Raw genomic sequence first — 19599 nt, forward strand, 5'->3', positions numbered from 1 at the left:
ATTTACTCAATCACTCGCTGCTGGTCCATGGTTAACAATGATTTTAATTGATACTCAGGGAGGAGAGTAGGGAAGACGACTGCTATCATCACTTGGTAAATAACCCTAACAATATATATTTCATACAGAATAAAATAGGTGGAGTTTTAAGTTCAATTTTCGAGAGTGAAACTCATTGTGATTTTTCCACCGCGTTTGTCAACGCGGTGGAAAAATTTTTGTTGCAAATTAATTCAACTGTTTGGAATTTCCTTAAATTCACAAATTATTTATGATTGGGGTTTTATATTGCAATAGACCACTGATTTATGTGTTTTACTCACGCTTTTAGATCATCTACACAATTGTTCAGATACTTATTTATCAAATTACTCGTGAGAATAACTGCTTAGTGAATGGTCATGAAGACTGTTTAGATGTACTGTTTAGAACAATTGTTCAGATGTACAGGAAATCATTTTGTTCGTATTCATTCATAACAACTCGGATGTGAACTTATTTGTATTCAGACAAACTAAGCATATTATTATAATAGGGTTTAATTAAAAATAATTAAAATAATTAAAAAGGTTTAATGAATTCTTCTGAATGATTTGTGAGTGAATCGAAGCGTTAGATAAAGTGTTTCGGTGTACATTGACCACAGACATGCCAAGTATGTGTTCAGGACTTTTTAGGCCTATTTCCAGCATTGGCAATCAACGCCAAGTTTCTTTTAAAGAGGAATCACGTGGCTACTTAAGACGGGGAAAAGAGTGGGGGGGAGAGGGGAGTAATACTGTAATCAAGAAACATCCTCTCACTCACCCGGAGAGGGGATAGTAGAAGGTTTTTTTAATTAACCTCCTTAACCTTGTGAATAATTTCGCTGCATGTGTTCCTGGTCTTGTAGCAGATATAAGAGACAAGAATGCAGTTTCCACTTTGGTAACTCCTCCAGATAATCTCATGTTTCTTAATCAGAGACGCGGGAATGACAAAAACAACTTCACCTTCTTAAATCACACTACTTGGGGATGTCACTCCGAGTGGAAACGCGTTCTTAAGACACGCGTGGCATCCTCAGTTAAGGAATGCTGTTTGCAGATAAGAGACAGATAAAAGGCACACAAGAACAGCTTTTGGAACGAACTTAATTACATGCTCGCCAAAGTACTTGATTAATGAAGTCATCAGCAGCTACTTTGTTTAATCTAATAGCATATGGAGGAACCAAAAATATTGAAATAGCCTTAATGCGTTTAATTCCGACATCCTGGCCCCCAAAAAAGCATTTCTCATTTAAAAAAAATGCTTAAAAGTATGAAGTTATATAGTTTCAAATAAAGGAATTTTCGGGGGGGGGGGGAGTGAGTTTATTCTACTCTTTAACTCTAAATATCTCCGTACCTCACTCGGTATAGGCGAAGCCCTTTGGTCGGCAAGAGCTGGGTTCGATTCCCATCCATGCCACGAGAAACCATTATCTGGTCTCTTTCGACTAATGATGAGTTAACCGGTCTCATACGGAGGTAGAGGGTTTTTTTTTCACCCGGAAACTCGGGTTTATCGTCCCCCCCCCAAAAAAAAACAGGCAAACCGGTGAACACACTCCGATCTACAATCAACAATGCATACTTAAAATCCCTCATAGGAAGGCTCAACCTGTTCTGAGGGACAACTAGGGGAACCCCACACGACAACAACACCAAATATAGTAACTCGTATCTCTTAATGCTAACTTTTTTGAAATCAGGCAACAGATGTTTTAGTTTTCATTATTATCGCAGTTCAATGAGTTCAATTGATAATTCTAAATAGTAATGTTTTTATGCACTTCTAGCGTGAGTTCTATGGTCGATATCCCTGCGTTATGGCATAATAAAACCAAAGTACCTTTAGACGATATATGATTCTTATCATGTACGATACCCCCAACCCTGCTTACTGGAGGCTCGAAGTGGCTTCTTTAAAAAAAGTCGGGTTTAATCTTTAAAGCGGTGTTTCCAGGTTATCTAACCCTTGTCCCGCTCATGATTTACTCATGTACTGTACTCCTACACGATTGCACTAACAATAAAAAAAAAAAAAAATGATGATAACAAGAATGGAATCCGATTGTCTCTGGTTGTAGGCGTCCAGAGCCTTAAGTTCTTCCACGGACACACATTAGGTAGCGTGCTGCAGAATCAGAAGGGCAGAAACGTCTACATTTCTGTGCCAAAAGGAAAACCACACTAACATGATACGTAACAAGGAATTGTGAATTGGTTATTTCGACGACCATCCCAAAATATTTCAACATTTTTATTTGATGAAAACACTCACCAAACGTGAACTGTAGTTTCACTTTATCCTTCTCTGGATTGTAGTTTCTTTTGAATCGGATGGCCACGTAAAACGGCTGACCCCTTCGCAAGATAAGGGCTGGATCGGGTCCGTCCACGAGGTCGTACACGTCTGTGTGATGTTCTTTGGCATTTTCTCGGGGGTAAAACTCCACCGTTTGCACCTGGATGCCCCGATCTCCGACTGCAAAGGAAACAGAAATGAATAATTAGTAAATATAGAAAAAGAAAGTAAGGGAGGGTGTGGTTTGAATGATTTTTAGTCCACTCTTCCGTGAATCTTAATTGTTTTCTAGATGGAAATACCCCTCGAGAGCTTAAACGTCTCAATCCCATCCCCCTTTTACCTTCTATCAGCCATACCTCTGCGGACTGTTACTTCAATTGGTCCTCATAGCTAAACCTTCCACAGTCTTGAAATTATTTTTGTCAATCGTCCTCTGCACCCTCCGGAGACAACATTTGGGTACAATAGTCCAGATGTGGCCTGATCAGGGCCTTATTTGCAGTAAGATAAGTTTGTATATTGTCCGTAGGAATTTAAATTAAGCAGATAATCAAACGTTTCGTTTTTCTGGACAATTATCAGGAATCCAAAAACTTAATAAAATAAAGATTTTGTATCTACTCTTTTAAAATAATTCCGAACAGAATAAGTTTGCAAGTGAAGACCACCACCAGTTGCAAATTTGTGCTCGCAAACACAAATCCATCGTTTATATATTTTTTAAACGATGTAAATGCTCAGTCGGGCAATCATCTGAAATGTATTCGCCATTTTCAACGAAATAATTTTCGATTTTATTTTAACTGAAATAAATGAAAATCTTTGAATTGCTTGAAAAATTTCCTCATAAGTTTGGGAAGTAATTCAGATTGAAAATTTATGCTATCGTTATGTAAAAAGTATAAAGATTATGCTTTCTTTACATTTTGAAAAATTATGGAGACAACTACCGTGTTAGAATAAAACTTTAGTTCAATATAAACCGAAATCAACACTCGACGTTTCGACCTTCATATCAAGGTCATCTTCTGGAGCATACACAATAGATACAGAGAAAAAACAGGCTGCACTACAATCTACATGGTTTGCTAAAGTTATTGACCAACTGTTACTACAATTATTGGCCTGACATCTGGTGAAAAAAAAAACTTTACTACATCAAAGTCCTAATTATTATTATTATTATCTATTAGGTTACAAAACTAAATTGGGCTGGAGAGCAACATGTTTATATATATATATTAAAAAAAAAACTATGTGATTATACATATAAATGTCAACCAATTGGTATGGAATATTTTCCAAATAAAAGCTGAAAATTGCTTCAAGTCCTAAAGTATGCTAGATATTAAGCAGACTAAATATGTGCCATCCAAATTCTTGAAATTTTTATGCCACCATTATTGTTGAGATTAGGGTGGTTAATCAGAATTTCACAGGCTTCTTTAAATTTTCTTTCATACCAGGTTTTTGTATGATGTAAAGAGCGGGTACTTTTCCAATCAATTTGGTGTAGGGTCTTGAGAGCGTGATCTGAGAGGCCTGCTTCACCAAAATTGTTATATTTAATGTGTCTTTTGTGTTCTTTTTTCCTTATAGGGATTGTACGTCCAGTTTCACCAATATAAGGTGAGTTACAGGTGCAGTAGATGGAATAAACTCCAAGATGTGCCAGTGGGAGGAGAGGATCCTTAGAGGAGTTGAATATGTTTATATAATTTTGTAGGTGGTTTAAAAGTGGCATTGAGATTATAATGGTGTAGGATTCTGTTAATTTTTGTGATGACCCTTTAATGTATGGGATGGCTATGGTTTTAATGTAATCTATATTCTTTTTTGTCTCCATAATTTTTCAAAATGCGTAAAGGATTATCGAAGTATGCGTCTTCTTCTTTCTCTGTTTCTTACTATATTCAAGCAAAAAATATCGAAATATTTCAAATCGTACGAATAAAGGAAATATAAAAATTACACGAGTATATTTTCGATAACGATAATACCTTTGAGTTGGGAAAAATCCGAGTTCTAATCCCATCTATGACACAAAGAACTTTTATTGGGACTGTTAGAGTGAAGATGAGGTAGCTCGTGTCACACGAAGGTGGGGGGCTTTTATCTGCGAACGAGCAGTTGATCGAAATCACCAAACTCTGCAAAATATACGAAGCCGAATGATTTGGTCTTGACAAAGCATTGAACCGAAGGTAAGTTTAAAATGAGGGACGAATTATACGCCTTGTTTCTTACCTAAACAAAAACAGACTCGCATAAATTATTTTTTTTAAATCATATCGGATGGATTGTTTTTGAATTCCTGCTGAAATAACCGAAGCTGTCTTGTAAATATAAAATAATATTAAGATCTTGGGGCCAGAAATGTTTTTAAAAATCATTTATAAACTCATCCCCGATGAATTTAGGGGAGAATCATCATTTGGCAGTTCTAATTTCAAGGCAAAACACATCGATGTTTACGGTTCGAAGTAGAGCCAACTTTCACTTCTGATCGTGTAACCCGAGGAGGAGTATTTGGGTTGTTTCGGGAGTATTCTAGTAGACAGCGAAAAAAAAAAAAAAGTATTGAAAATAAGCTTTTCGATGATGATTGGAGAGCGATGTTCATCCGTTTTTCCCTTCATTGTACAAGAGAGGGTGCAGAGCGATACCTCGAGAATACGCGTTTGACTTGGACAAGTGTGTTCTAATATTACGAATATTTTACATAATATTAGAACATTCCCCTCTCACGGAAATAAAATTTTTAAATATATAATAATGAAGCGGTTATATAGAGAATATTTTACGTAAAAATATCAATTTCTATGGTGATAAAAATTACTAAATTATACTTCAAAAATTAGAAAAGCATAAAGTTTAAAAAATTATTACGTAGTAAATACTGATTTGTTACTTCAAAACCAACTCCACGATCTCGATTTTGTAGATGATATCGCCTTACTTTCACAGAAGCACCCACATATAGAACAAAAAACAACAACACTTGTAGAAACAGCCAAAAAATGTGGTCTTAGGATAAATAAAAATAAAACAATGTTGATGAAAATAAATGCAAAACAAAATAAACCAATAACAATAAAAGAAACACCGCTTAAAGAAGTAGAACAGTTGATATACCTGGTTCAATAGTATCAATAAAAAAAGGAACTACTGAAGATATAAATAGAAGGAAACAGCTGGCTTATTCAACTTTCAACCAATTTAGAAATATTTGGGAAAACAAGAATTTGTCTATAAAGACTAAAATGAGAATATTTAACTCAAATGTAAAGGCAATACATGGATCAGAAACGTGGATGCTAAACAAAAAGATAGTTAACAATGTCCACCTCTTCGTTATCAAGCGTTGAAGAATGATTCTGGGAATATATTGGCCCAAACAAATATCAAACGAAGAACTATGGCAGAGAACAAACCAGAAACGCACGTTGCAACAAATACGTGAAAGGAAATGGAGATGGTTGGGGCACGTGTTGAGCTAAGAAGATAAAATAATAGCAAAACAGGCTCTAGATTGGAACCCCCAAGGTAAAAGACGACGAGGAAGGCCAAGAGAAACATGGAAAAGAACAATGCTGAAAGAAATAACAAACATTAATAAAAACTGGAACCAAATAAAAGCAGAAGCAAAAAACCGAGTCCCGTGGGAAATGGTGGTGGAAGACCTTTGCTCCCTGGTGGAGTGGAGAGGATTAAGTAAGGCAAGACCGATTTGTCTGTTGAATGGGCATTTGTTTAAATACAAATCTATCCAACAGTGGATACTTTCTCGTAGATAGGAGCGTCCTCTATATGTTTAGCTAAAGTAATGAATTGAATTGATAAAAAATAAGCCACAACAACTGAAGCACGTGTTGAAACATAAATTATAACTTCACACCAACAGAAATGAGAAAGAGCGAGTTGGTGGCGCGCTAGGATAACAAAGTCCCAAAACGTTCGCCAACACATTGAGGATGGATGCAAATCTATTTATAGACTTCTAAAAACAAGTCCTATTTTAAATGATGTATGGGAAATGTGCGTAGAAATCCTCCATACAGTTGTATTGAACCATCTGCGCCAATCTACACGTCGATCTTTTTTTGTTTGATGGAAGTTCCATTCTTCTTACGCAAATCTCCTCAACGGGAACAACATTCGCAGCTATCGGGGTCATGCGAGACAGGTCTCCAACAAAAGAGCACGTGTTACTCCCGAGGGGGAAAATCCCTCTGGGAAAGAAAAAAAAAATGAATACAAACTGACATAATACTGACCTGGTTGGTGTCCACGCCGTAAATCGCCGCCCACACGACGCCGACGTTCCCATTCGTTCCTCATGTTGGCGTTCATCCGCCTTCGATGGGCTTCATCGCCGACGGACATGTGTCGGGCGTAGCGACCCCCGTCGTGGCCCACGTAAACACCGTGAGCGCTCATCCCGTAGATTGGAGTGCGGGGTACTAAAAGATGGCGACGACTTTTAAGGAGCGAGAGAACTGCAGAAAGTAAAAAAAAAAAAGAAAAAGTAAGCGAGTAAGTACGTATAAGTGGCGCCGCCTGTTGGACAATTGCGAAAAAAAGAGAACGTTCTTTGATGAGGAATATCCCCGATGACTCGTTGATAAATTACGCAACTGCCTGTGAAGGAGGGGGTGCGGATGTCAGAGCGAGAAAGAGAGAGAGAAAATCTTCTCTGACTGTGAGTTGGAAGCTGTTTATGGAGTCCTAATGAGCTCTCGTAGAGCATTTTTTTTTCTTTTGAATTGGGCAAACACTAGATTTTATAAGAAATTTTATTTTGGTTTTCATGCTATTTTTATTATGCTATAGTGCATGCAAACCCATAGAGCATTAATTTGCAGTGGGTTCCGAAACCTCTGGTACGTGGAATAAGAGAAAAAAAGTTTGAGTCTTCACGATATAAGCATCGTAGAAAGCGCATTTTGTATCGTGGGATACGCAAGCGAACTTGTATTGAAGCTGATTGCTCTAATTACACAAACAGCTGAAAGTACGAATAGTGAAGATTCCACAAGCCAACTTTCATTTGAGTGCATCACATTAAATACGAAATAAATAAATAAATGAAACTTCTTGTCAACATAATACACAATGGCTCTCCTAATCCCAATTTTTAAAGATGCAAAACTGATCGAGTTTATGACAATTATAATCTCAATCCTGATAGAGGGTTATAATTTTGATCCATTTGAAACCGAGATCCATATATTCTAAAGAAACTGCAGTACTAATAAGATGAATTCGAGTTTCTCGTTTGAAGTGTATTAGCTTTCAATCCGATTTCAGTTATATAATTCTACTGCCGGTGCGTCACGTGCTAGTGGTGTGTTACCGGTTGTGTAAGTAGCCCTCAGAAAAGTAACACGTGATTTTGTTCGAAAGACCCGGGTTCAAATCGTCAAGGAAACGAGGCAAATATTTTCTAGGCTCTTTATTGAGAACTGAGTCAACTGGTTGTTTCAGAAGGAAGGGAATGGGATTATTTTTCTTCTGGCAACACGCTTCTAACCAATCAACGCATACATGTGACGTACTTGTTCTACTCCTCTTGTGCACTTTGCTACTCCTAGCTGTAAGTCGTTTTTTAACTTTTATCTCTTTTTTGTTTAAAAAATGAAATTTGTATCAGCGTAATAGTGAATTAACTCGCCCATCTTAGCTTATATACGCAATTTTCCTAAAAAAGACATCCGGCAGATTGTCATCTTTGATTCCCTTATGAGAGCCTCATAGCGCAGTTGGTTTAGATCAGGGGGTCGGCAAAGTGGTCGATGTGGCTATCCAAGGGGTCGATAATGTCTAGGGGTCAAAATAGGGGTCAGTAAACACCTAAAACCGATTTTGAGAGTAACACCTAGTAAACATGCAACGCCAACTGGCTAATCGGTTGAGCCAACGAGGGAGAAGGACACGCCCTCCCCGATGAAGACATCCAGAACGGAGACAACCAGGGCTAGTGGCATCATCGCCCATAGCTATCAGAGTGGTGTTCACTGATCTGATAACTTTGAATTCACTGCGTAATTTTTTCAAAGTTATAGCGCCCATGATGGTGGCTCCTGATAGCAAGAAGAGGTGCCGACAGTATTCGCAAGGGGATTTAAAATTTGGATATTTACCATCAATTACCAATGAAAAGGGTGAAGGATTATTATTTTTAAATTGGGAAATTTATTAGTGATAACATTTATTCATTTATTAACATGATGGGGGCAGATGAGGGATTCCATGAAGGGGTCGATGGTCTAAAACGTTTGCCCGATTCCTGGTTTAGACGAACCCCTTGGTTGAAAAGACAAGGATTCGAATGGCGAGTTATCCGGTCTCATACGAAGGTAGAGGGGTCCGTATGAGACCCTAAAGGAAGGACCTCTTGTAATTCACTCAAACAGGATGGCCCGTAAGTCGCGAAAGGGTTTAAACATTTGATAGCTTTTTTTTATTTATAAATTATTTTATTATTTTTGTTGGTGTTGTAATGAAATACAGAACCTGGTTTTTTTTTAATAGTAATGAGGGATTTATGGTGATTCGATAGGAAATTGAATTATTACAAAAAGTCCTTTAGCAAATCCAAAACAAAATTAAGAGTGGACAGAAATAGCCAATTATCTCAAAAAGCTATTGACGTCAACCAGCTGAAATCAAGACTGAAATATGGTCTTTATTCGTTCAACATAGTAACAGTAGCTTGATGACTAGTAATAGCGACAATTTATGCAAACCTACTTTTCCTTCAGCCAAGTATAATTCCCAATACAGCAGGACACGTGATAAAACGGATGTGGGACAAATAAGATCTAATCTTTCCCTTAAGAGCATGATACGATGACGCTGATAGCTCAAGTTTCCCTTATAAGAAAATCAAACACGCGGCAACGCGACAGCGGGGGGTCACAACAGTAGGGGACGGAAGCTGGAATTTCCCTTTCAAGAGGGGGTGGGTGATATAGCTGAGCAGTGTTCCATGTTTTTAAACAAATTCTCGTGAAGGTTTTCGAGTAATTAATTCCCTTGAAACCCGATATAAAAGCCCAGAAAAACATTAAAAGGAAAAGAATCTAAAGTCTTACAGTGTGGTAAAGAAGCATCACGTGTACTGGAATGGATATCCTTGTTTTCTAAGCAATTTTTAACACTATCAGAATAAGAAAACTGCATTCGATTTTTAGCTTCATGAGAATCAAAATTACTATAGTACTGCTCTTTTTTTTAACTGGATCAGGATCTCTCGTGAATACCTGCAATGAATGCAAATACCATCCAGAAGCAGACTTGGATAACTTTTTTTTTTTTTTCAAAAAGTTGATTCGCGTGAAAAGGGTAGGATGCGAATAACCTTAGTTCTTTCGGTATTCGAACCCAGGGTTTTCCAATTGGAAGCTCTCTTGAATATGCAAATAAGCTCTACATTTCGTTAAGGTTATGTACATATTGGATGGATTCTGATCCAATTGGAAAACCAGTTGCAGAAGAGAAGAGAGTAGTAACACCCAAATTCATGCATATAGTCACTTCTAAAACAATTCAGGGACAATGCTTTGAGAAGTCGGTCCCTTAATGTGTACGCACATTCCATACAACTTTTGGTTACAATAGCTAAGATCCCCCCCCCCCAAAAAAAAAAATAAAATATCACTAAATTTTAATAGACCTTCCTTCAAAGCACAGACTCTTTATCTGCAGGTTAGCATATCAACAAAAAATGAATGGTCACATGATCTCTAAACCCTTGTACAACCTCCGCTATTTTATATTTCTAGAACTATTAACCAGTTACTCTAGAGATGTTCTCCTTCAACTCTGACCTACCTAGACAAGATCAGAATATTAACCTGCAGAACCCTCCTGGGAATGTCGTGAATATTTGCAGACACCTTTGGACAGTCCCAGGAAGAACAAAATCGGACACCAGCCACGAATCTGCGGGTCAGCATTGTGACTGGTGTTATTAATTCCTATGTTATTAATCACGGCAATTTCCTTGAGACGCAGAAGGACCTCTAATTGAGAAGCGCAGTTTTCCTCTACCATGGCTGGAACCAGGAAGGAAGACGTTGGCTGACGGAAATGAGCTTTGTGGGTGGACCAAGCCCTTCGAGATAGTAATATCTGCATGTTACGTAATGAGTGTCTCCCGAAGAGTCCTGAGTGGTGGACACCAGGGGGCTCTGTCGTCGTTAGTCATTTTAGTGGAAATAGCGAAGATTGTAAAATGGAGAAAATTGGGGAGAAAAACGACTTTAACATTCTATCATTTTTCATATTAACGAGATGACCTTGTAGGTGTTTATGTTGTGGTTGTTGAGGGGAGGGTCTTGAGGGATGGTCAACAGGAAGAAATAGTCATTTACTGCCTGAATAGGAGGCACAAAGAATGAGAAATGGATAAAATGAGAATTTAATGACTATTCCGATTATATGTTGTAACCAGTAATTTATCTCACTTAAAAAAAATCTCCCAAAGTCATGTAATATCCTTATTTGGAAACTGTGAAACAATTTGGCATGGTCAGAACAGGAAAAAAAAAAAAAAAAAAAAAAAAGCCTCTATGCTACCAACACAAAATGTAAACTTAAAAAACCAGTGAAACTGGTTTTTTACACGCAGTATCTCGCACGACAAACCTTTTCGATTGTCTCTTTGGTTTTCCTTCATCGTGTTCTGATTATTTCTGGCATTATTTAATGGCCTGTTAATCTACCATTACAAATACGCAGTTGTGTAGTCAAGAAGAATCTATTTTGATTTATTTCAATGAGTTTTATAAATCTCTTTCGTTGTTTAACAATTTTTTTTTGAAAACGAGACAAGCCCAAACAAGATCTCTTTTTTTTTTAATTGATCTTCAAACAAACGTAATAGCACTGTGAAACAGGTTTTAAAGCGCGTATAAACGTTGTGCAAAGTAGGATTAATTCACAGGAAGAATGGTTGCTAAGGCAACACACTTCCCTGCTTCCTTTGCGCTATGCGTATTTGTTGTATAGAATTTGATATGGGCTTCATAAAGAAGTGTGTTTGACATTTCTTCTATCTACGTATTGGTTTTCATGCAGTTGATTTATGCATGAGATCCTTGTAGTTTGAATGAGTGATTAATGATGGTGTTGTAAGGCAAACCGGGTCTTCTTAATGCCACCGACTGTGATCATGTCTCTAGATCATGGTTACTGCGTAGAAAACATGATACATGAAAGACTCATTTTTTGTTTGTAAAATAAGTAATGTACCTACGGTGAACGGGCTGGTTAGCCCAGTTAGAAAATCATGAACCAAATCATAACCCAAATGTAGGATACTCAATGCACTAAGGCATGATGAAAGTGTTACAGAGACTTCCAAGGTTTTGTAGAAAAAGAAAAAAAAATCTAAAATAAAATTAGTTCAGTCTTTTAAATGAATCATTTGTTTTACCAAAAACGTTCTCTGTAATTCCAGCTATGCCTACTTCACTATACCATGACTGAAGGCGACAGAGAGATGGATGGACGAAAAAATTTTAGTGCAGTTTTTAGTGACAAAATTTTTGTCGACATTCTTTGACCGACGTTCGTTCATAACTTCAATACTGGAGTTATGAACGAACGTGAATTCATATCAAACACACTCTTAATACTCAAATTCACATATCAAATCCCCTAAAACACATTTGCCGAAAAAGGCAAATGATATCCCAAATGAAAGATCAGTAATGTGGGAAGAATTTGATTTAAATGGAATCTCAAAATAACAAAGTTGCCGATCGTAAATAGGACAAAAAGTCCTTCATACGATGAAAGACATTGTGTCAGACATTTTCCTGGCATGAGCACGTGCGAGGTATTCCAATACAGTATTAAATCAAGATTATATAAGGGTATCTGATAGACGTGATCAGCGTCAACCTATGGCCTAATTTCGATACTTTTCTAACAGCATAATCAGTGAGGTTAGTCTTAAGGAAACGGAAAAATATCTCCCACTAAACCTCGGACGAATATTACATAAGTATAAGTCCTTATAGAGCCTCCTTGAATATAGACGAAGGAACTTTTATCTTGTATCTTTTGACTAAAGGTGAGTTAACCGGTCTCATACTGAGGTAGGGGTTTTTTTCACCCAGAAACTCGGGTTTTTCGTCTCTCGGATCTACATTCATAAAATACATACTTAATCCCTCATTAGGAGGGCTCAACCAGTCCTAAGAGTGAGTGGAAGTACGGGGGAAACTCATATGGATAAAATGAACTAGCCTTCATTCCTGAAAGCGTGTAGTTTTATTAATGCAGTAAGAAAGCTATTATTCTGCATGTTTCGGAAATACCGTGATCACTGTACATTCATAACTATTCTCACACAAAAAGAAGCTGACAAAAACAGATATCTGAAAGAAACAATAAAATAAATTAATACTTGTTATTTCCACCAGGAGCCTCTGTAAGTGTACATCTTCAACAATTGTCCATATTTTGCGCAAATCAACTTTTATGGTTGATGTGGTGAAGTGTTCTACAATGTGCCATTTTACTGTACGAGTATTCCCCCCCCCCGTACACTTCTAAGATCATATCCTTAACATCGCATTAAAGAGCTCTGACTCTGCCACGATAGCATTTAGTTCAATTAGTCTATTTTTTAAAAAATTATGCTTTCACCGCAGGACTTACATCCCATAAAATATTTGGCGAGCTGATTGCAGTGCAATAGAAGCCATTCGTTTTTTATACAAGGGAGAAAATTACGAATTGAAGTAACCGGAAATGTCTGAACGATGGACATTATGGTTATTAACAGCTGTTTCTTTTTGATCCTGCGTCGTGGAGGTTGTCAGTAACTCAGCGACAGAGTCAAGTATTCGTGGTTAAGACGCGGGCAAAGTGTTTGTCCCAAGTGTCCATCCGAAGTGTGATACACCACAGAACGTTCACTTGAACTTTGGTCTGAAGACGGAAATATGAAAACATACAGTGCTTGCGGTGTGTGTGTGTGTGTGTGTGTGTGTGTGTGTGTGTGTGTGTGTGTGTGTGTGTGTGTGTGTGTGTGTGTGTGTGTGTGTGTGTGTGTGTGTGTGCGTGCGTGCGAAAGTGCATCAGGAATTCCACTTCTCCCGTCTGGTTGCCAAGGCCTTTTTATCTGTCTCGCCGTTTTGTGACTGGTTCCACTACAAATGAACGAGGCTATCCTAATAAGCACATTGGGAAATGAAAAAGCCATCTCTGATCACACTCACTGCCTTCAAAATAGTCCCAATTATCATCACTTTGTCATTTGACCACATAAGTGTAAAATCACAATTTTAAACCTGACTCTTTTAGAAGACTCTATCATATTACAAAAATTCGCAATGCGGTGGTCTGAGGAGTGGTGTGGACAAAGCAATGGTTTCGAGGTGGTCATACAGAGATTCACGAAATCGTAGATAAGAAAATGAGTATATGCATGATCTCAGTGTTTCTGAAAATCTTCGCAGATACGCCATACTTCACACTCGAAACCATCTAACATCTGAGAGCACTGTTAGGCTGGATTGAAATAATTTGTGTTCTATAGAAATAACAAACCAGCATTCAAAACGATGACGATCTTTTTACGCTTCTACGTCTAAAAGGATGGCTTCGTAGTGCAGTCTTAAGGACGGTCCGACATTTGCCCTTTGATCAAAAAGACCTGGGTTCAAATACTGTGCAGAATGGAGGGAGAATTCACCACTTGTACCTTCTATTCCAAGCTGTTTCGATGAGTAGAAAAAACCTGTCCCTTTGGCATTGAGATGGCTGATTATTTACTAAACTAATTGCCCCTGAAGGTTTGTAAATATTAAATCGACTATTAAAGTATTAATTAAGCCACACTCACTCTGTAGCAAATCAAGATTAAGATATCAATCTTTCAAAGATCTTAATCTTGGTTCCCGCAATGCTAATGCATATTTTTCACCTATCGGCTGTGATTGTATAAATTAATAACATCCTTATGAAGGGCTGGATTTACGCATAACCTAGCTACAACTTAGGGCCTCACATTACAAGGGCCTCAGCCTCGGTATAAATAATCTAAAATTTATGTAGTACAAGAGTGTTTTAAAAGTTATAGCTTAGGGCCACAACAACATTAAATCTGCCCCTGTCCTTATGAATTAGCACTCTTTTAATTAAAAAAAAAAGCTCTCATTAGCAAACCCCTGGTTTTCCCTCAGACAGCTGTACTTCCGACTATTGTACTGTCCCAACGGTATAGTATTTCGTTCTAGGTTGGCTTCTAACAAAAACAAAATAAAAGGGTAGCACTTTAGTCAAGGTTAAATTCTTCAAAGTAGGTGGCGTTGCTGCCGCATTCCGTAAACGAAATACCCCTCTATGTCCGTGAAATGTTTTATGTAATAGGAAGATCCTCGGTGGACTTCCGCTTTTCATTTGTCAGTTTTATTTATTTTCGGTTGTCACACAAAAATACACCGCTGCGTCGCTTCCTCGAACGAACCTCGCACGTGTGCATGCTCACACACACACACGTCTGGACAGAATATCAGTGTTCGCTCATTTGAATCTGACAGCTCAAAATGGAGCGAGTGCAATCCCAACTTTAACTTATTGTAACCGAAAACTAAAGTTATCTTAACCTTCTGCCATATTTGTTTAAGCGATGAATGAATTTTCGTTTTCGCAAGTGGGTCGAAGTGGAACCGGTGAAGTTCATGTAACGCGAGGGGCCTCTCAGATTTGACCTTCATTTACTGGTGCCTGGATTATGCGATGTGTGCCGTAAGTTTTCCTTCCTCCTTTCGGGACAAGGTCACTTTTTCTGTTGGCAGCAATGTTAAACACGTGACAGAGTCGGGGAGTCTGTGTATACCCGCCCTTGGTGCAATGCTGAGTAAAAATGGGAAAGTCATTACAAGGGAAAGTCTGTTCAGAAAGTATCGAACCAAACTAAACAACAACTTAAGGTATCAAAAATAACTTTATTTTTTTTGTCTGTCTATTCATCACTGTTACGATGCACGAAAATTCCTAAATGAGTGACTTCTAAATTTGAAGAGAGAGAGAGAGAAAAAAAGAAAGAGACCAAACACCTGACATTTTTCCCGCCTACAGTAAGCACTACAACCACTCAAATCTGTATCCAACTTCCCCCATAACTTAAAACATTCCTGGGATTTGTGATTTCGACTTAAAATGGGAGTAGTGTTAAAAAGAACGCCGACTGGATGGAGTTGTTGAGACTTCTAATTCCTGTGGTACTACAACAGCCTTCTGGGTCATTTCCATTGGTAACCATCATCTTCCAAGTGAGAATTTATTTTCTGTGAAGAACTAAAAGTCGTATTGAGAGAAACTGTCTAAGATCGTGGGTTTTGAAAACATGTAAGAGCCTGTAGATACGAAGATGCAAGGCTGTATGTTACGACACAATCACCAAACTAAACTGAATTCTACTTTTGGGAACTTGTGACATGAAATTAAGAGTGATCAACCCGTTAGTAGAAAGTTCTTTCAGTAACTGATGGGGAAAGAACTTTCCCCGTCAATTTCTCCTTTCTTACAGAAAGAACTTTCTATTATCAAACATTACATGAAGTTAAATGGTTTCTCCAAATGGACCACACAACTCCTGTTCGAACCCTACAAGCCAAACCAAAACAACAAAGAATCTATACGTCGAGTTCCAATCCCATATATCTCGAATTTCAGAACCAATTTCAATAATTCTGAAGAAATATGATCTAATAGCTACTTATACTCCTATCAATAAAATATCCACATATTTCCAATCGTCTAAAGATAAACGCTCTACTATGTCTCTTCCTGGTGTATACTAAGTTCCATGTGACTGCCATCTTTCTTACTTTGGACAAATCGGACGCTCAAAAGGAAAAAAGAATACAAGAACATCAATCTTATATGCTTCACAACAAATCCGATAAGTCTGGATTGGCGCAACACGTAATAGAGACAAACCACCAACATTCTCTGGTCTAAAACTCGCCTTCTACACAGATGTTGGAATAAATTCGAACGCCTATTCAAAGAGAGTGCTAAGGCCTTACTTCAATGCCCTAACTGAATAGGAATGACTGCCTATCCTTATCAAAATTATGGGAAAGTTTGATCCAAATAACACATTAATTTTTTTTTAAATTAATACCTTCTAGATACTACGTCTCTCTAATGATATCTTTAATATGATTTTAAAAATCAAGTAGTATGACATTATAAATTGATACATGTAATTTATTTCTTCACTCTTATGTTTACATTTCTCCAGTGAAATGATATCGTGATTATCGATGTAACATCACGTGGCTCGTTCTAATTTTGAATGAGCAATTGTTTGTATTCTACCTTGTTAAAAACTGTTTCCTGTCAAGCCACTAATAATAGTTTGTTATTTTCAAATTGAAACATCTGGCAATATATTAAATATACTTTTCTTGTGACTAAACTTCCATATGGAATATTCAACATTGCTGTCAGTTCAGTTTCCATTGATAGCTGCCCATCACAGAACTTTTTTTTCATATCCATTTAACTTTCCAGCCTAGAATTTATTTTTTTATTCGCATCCTCGAAAGGCTGTAAACTAATTGTACATTAATTAATGCACCACTCAACATTAAAACTGATGTGCTAAAGAGGAAGCGATCCAGAAAAATCCTAATCTACATGAGTTCGATAAGCCACTTCGGATTTTCAGTGTAGTGTGCCATGAAAATCGCCTATCACCTAAAGATTTTCATAGATATCCTTGTCACAGTAGGATTCAAACAGCAGGAGAACCTATCCTATCAGCCGACTAGGCTCACGTGTGGCTGGCCATATGCCAGCTCCATCTGGTTGACCAAATGGACCTGAAAAGTGAAAATATTTGCTTGTAACGAATTTTTAGTGTAGTTGGGGTTCTCCAATAACACCGTGAGTAGCCAAAGTGTTAAACATGGCCTAGGAATATTCTAAACTAAGACAGTCGGAGTGGTAAAGAAAACATATAGAAAAGAGAGTCATTCAACGCCCACCCACGATGTTATTTGTAACCGAAATGCACCCATTAATGAGAAAAGAGTGATAGCAGTCGTGAGTTCACTAAAGGCTTCGTGGAACAGATAAGGGAAGAGAAGAGATGAAAGATGTCTTAATAAGGAGAAAAGTGAAGCTCGAAATTTCGACATATCCGTTAAGAGGAATTGGATCTGTCGAAATAAGCAGCGGAGCAGATCATCAAGGAGCAAATGCTAGTGGGAGATGAATATCAATGCCTAGCGTGAGACCACTGGAGAGGTCCGTGTTTGGTCTCTGGGTTTGGGACTGTACGATGATTGTACTATTTCGGATTGTGCCCTAATAAATGCGCGTGATTACTAAACCTGAGGGCTGACTTCACATAAACTGATATGAACGAGAGGATAAGTGGAGACTGGGGAATGCAATTTTTCCTTGAATGATAGTTTTAAAATTGCCCGTGTTCATAGATGAAATCGGGTGTGATCACGTGTTACCCACGTGATCATGTTCGGTTTTTCGATTGGATTGTTTAGCAAACTCTAAGTACAGTAGCACATTTATCAGAAGCCACTGGTTAGCAAGCGAATGATTGTTGTTGTGTTGTCTGTCGATAGGGTGGTTCTTTAAGGGGTGGGTCCCAAGGTCTTCCTACTAGAAAATCTTCTCCCAAGATCCTTCCTCCCTCATTTCAATTTCGGCAGTCAACTCTCAAATTATCTTAAACTCACCTCAGTAAAAAAAAAAAAAGTACTTACTTGGCCTGTGGAGAAGGAAAAAAAAAAGCACGTGCTCGGAGCGACACTTCCAGTCTCACTGGCCGAGAAATCTCATCGCGCTCCTTTTTAAGTAGAGTATGACCTCACCTCTTAACCTCGTTAAACCGCTTACATTGCGGTCCACGTGAACAACACAAATCAGTCTCCCCCCCAAGATAGGAAAAGGTGGCACCGAGTGCTCACTGCGCATGCGTTTCAAGTGGAGCAATTTCCGATTCATGTTTGCCTTTCGAAAAAAAAAAAAAAAAAAAAAAAAACCTCACCTCAGGATTGCTTTAATTGGATTTCTTTTGTTTATTAACAGCAAACAGATTTGAAAGTATGATATTTTTCATTTATTTATTTATATATTTCATATTTGATATTTATTTAGATGTATACATATATTTTATATTTATTTGAATATATATTTATTTACATTTATATTTTCATATTTTTTTTTATTATTTCTGAATTATTAACAAATAATAATTAAAAACGCACTCAGGTTTACCTCAAAAGAAAATAAATAAATAAATAAAAATAAAAATAAAAACAAATAAATGCAATAAAAATAAGTAAATAATCTCGACGGTGTTTTTAACCAATGGAAAACACGATCTCCCTACGTGCTAAAATGTAATATTTCTCCTCAAAGCAACAGACATCGTGCATAAATTATTCCAATTCACATCCAATACCCGTAAAGAAATAGACCTTATTTCAACTACACACATTAATTCGATAATGCATATAAATTCGTAGTGTTCATGAATGTTCATATGAATTCCAACTAATTAACTTTGAAATTTGATGCTAATACACGCCCTTCTGAACGCTTCAAATGCATTTAAATTCGAAGACAACATAATACACAAGCTCTTAGAAATACACCCTCTACCAAACACAAACCGAACTTTTCTTAAATAGAAGAAACTAGTGGCGTCACCTGTTGTATCTTTTTTGTTGTCGAAAGCGGCAACCTTCATTAGTGTTGTGTCAACTGTTTGTGAGATTTGTTTCATTTCAAGCCGAGTTATAGAGCCAAGAGTGACAGTGTGTTTTGACGAAGGGTCGGTCGTCACGATATTCATGCCGTACACGTCGAATTCTCGCTATCAATCGATTCAAAACTTCGAGATAAAACTCATCATTAACCATTTTGCCAGCCGAAACGAATTCTTTGTGGATAATGCCATTGGAATCGTAGAAATAAATCAGCATTGCCTTTGCTTTTGACTTCTCCAAGCGACTTTTTTTCGGATGCCCCTCTTCTGGTGGTCTCCACTCAGCACTCTGGCGCTTTGTTTCGGGCTCATACTCAAAACACTACGTTTCGTCACCAGTAACGAACGTTTCAAGAAAGTTTGATCCTTACGAGTTGTTTTAATGAGATCGTTTTCAGTGTTCAATTCGATACATTTTCTGGTCGTTGGTCAACTTATGGGAAAAAAATCGCGAATTCAATTTACCAAAGTCCAAATTCTCGGTCAAAATGTTGTGC

At 37.6% G+C, this 19599-nt stretch overlaps 1 protein-coding gene across 1 annotated transcript in view; it reads right to left on the reverse strand.

Annotated features, from left to right (window-relative positions):
• The window catches only part of LOC150103628 (hemocyte protein-glutamine gamma-glutamyltransferase-like), a 41857-nt gene extending 23641 nt beyond the window's left edge, over positions 1-18216 (reverse strand). The window contains exons 1-3 of the mRNA XM_090397692.1: positions 18096-18216; positions 6612-6833; positions 2308-2511 (exon numbers count right to left, since the gene is read on the reverse strand). Coding sequence (XP_090253818.1) covers positions 2308-2511; positions 6612-6774 — 367 coding nt within the window. The 5' untranslated portion in view covers positions 6775-6833; positions 18096-18216. The remainder of the gene's footprint in view (positions 1-2307; positions 2512-6611; positions 6834-18095) is intronic.
• Positions 18217-19599: the final 1383 nt, after the last annotated feature.

This window comes from Typopeltis vanoorti, chromosome 9, assembly GCF_054136105.1.
Source record: "Typopeltis vanoorti isolate ZY-2024b chromosome 9, IOZ_Tvanoo_1.0, whole genome shotgun sequence".
NCBI classification, from domain to species: domain Eukaryota; kingdom Metazoa; phylum Arthropoda; class Arachnida; order Uropygi; family Thelyphonidae; genus Typopeltis; species Typopeltis vanoorti.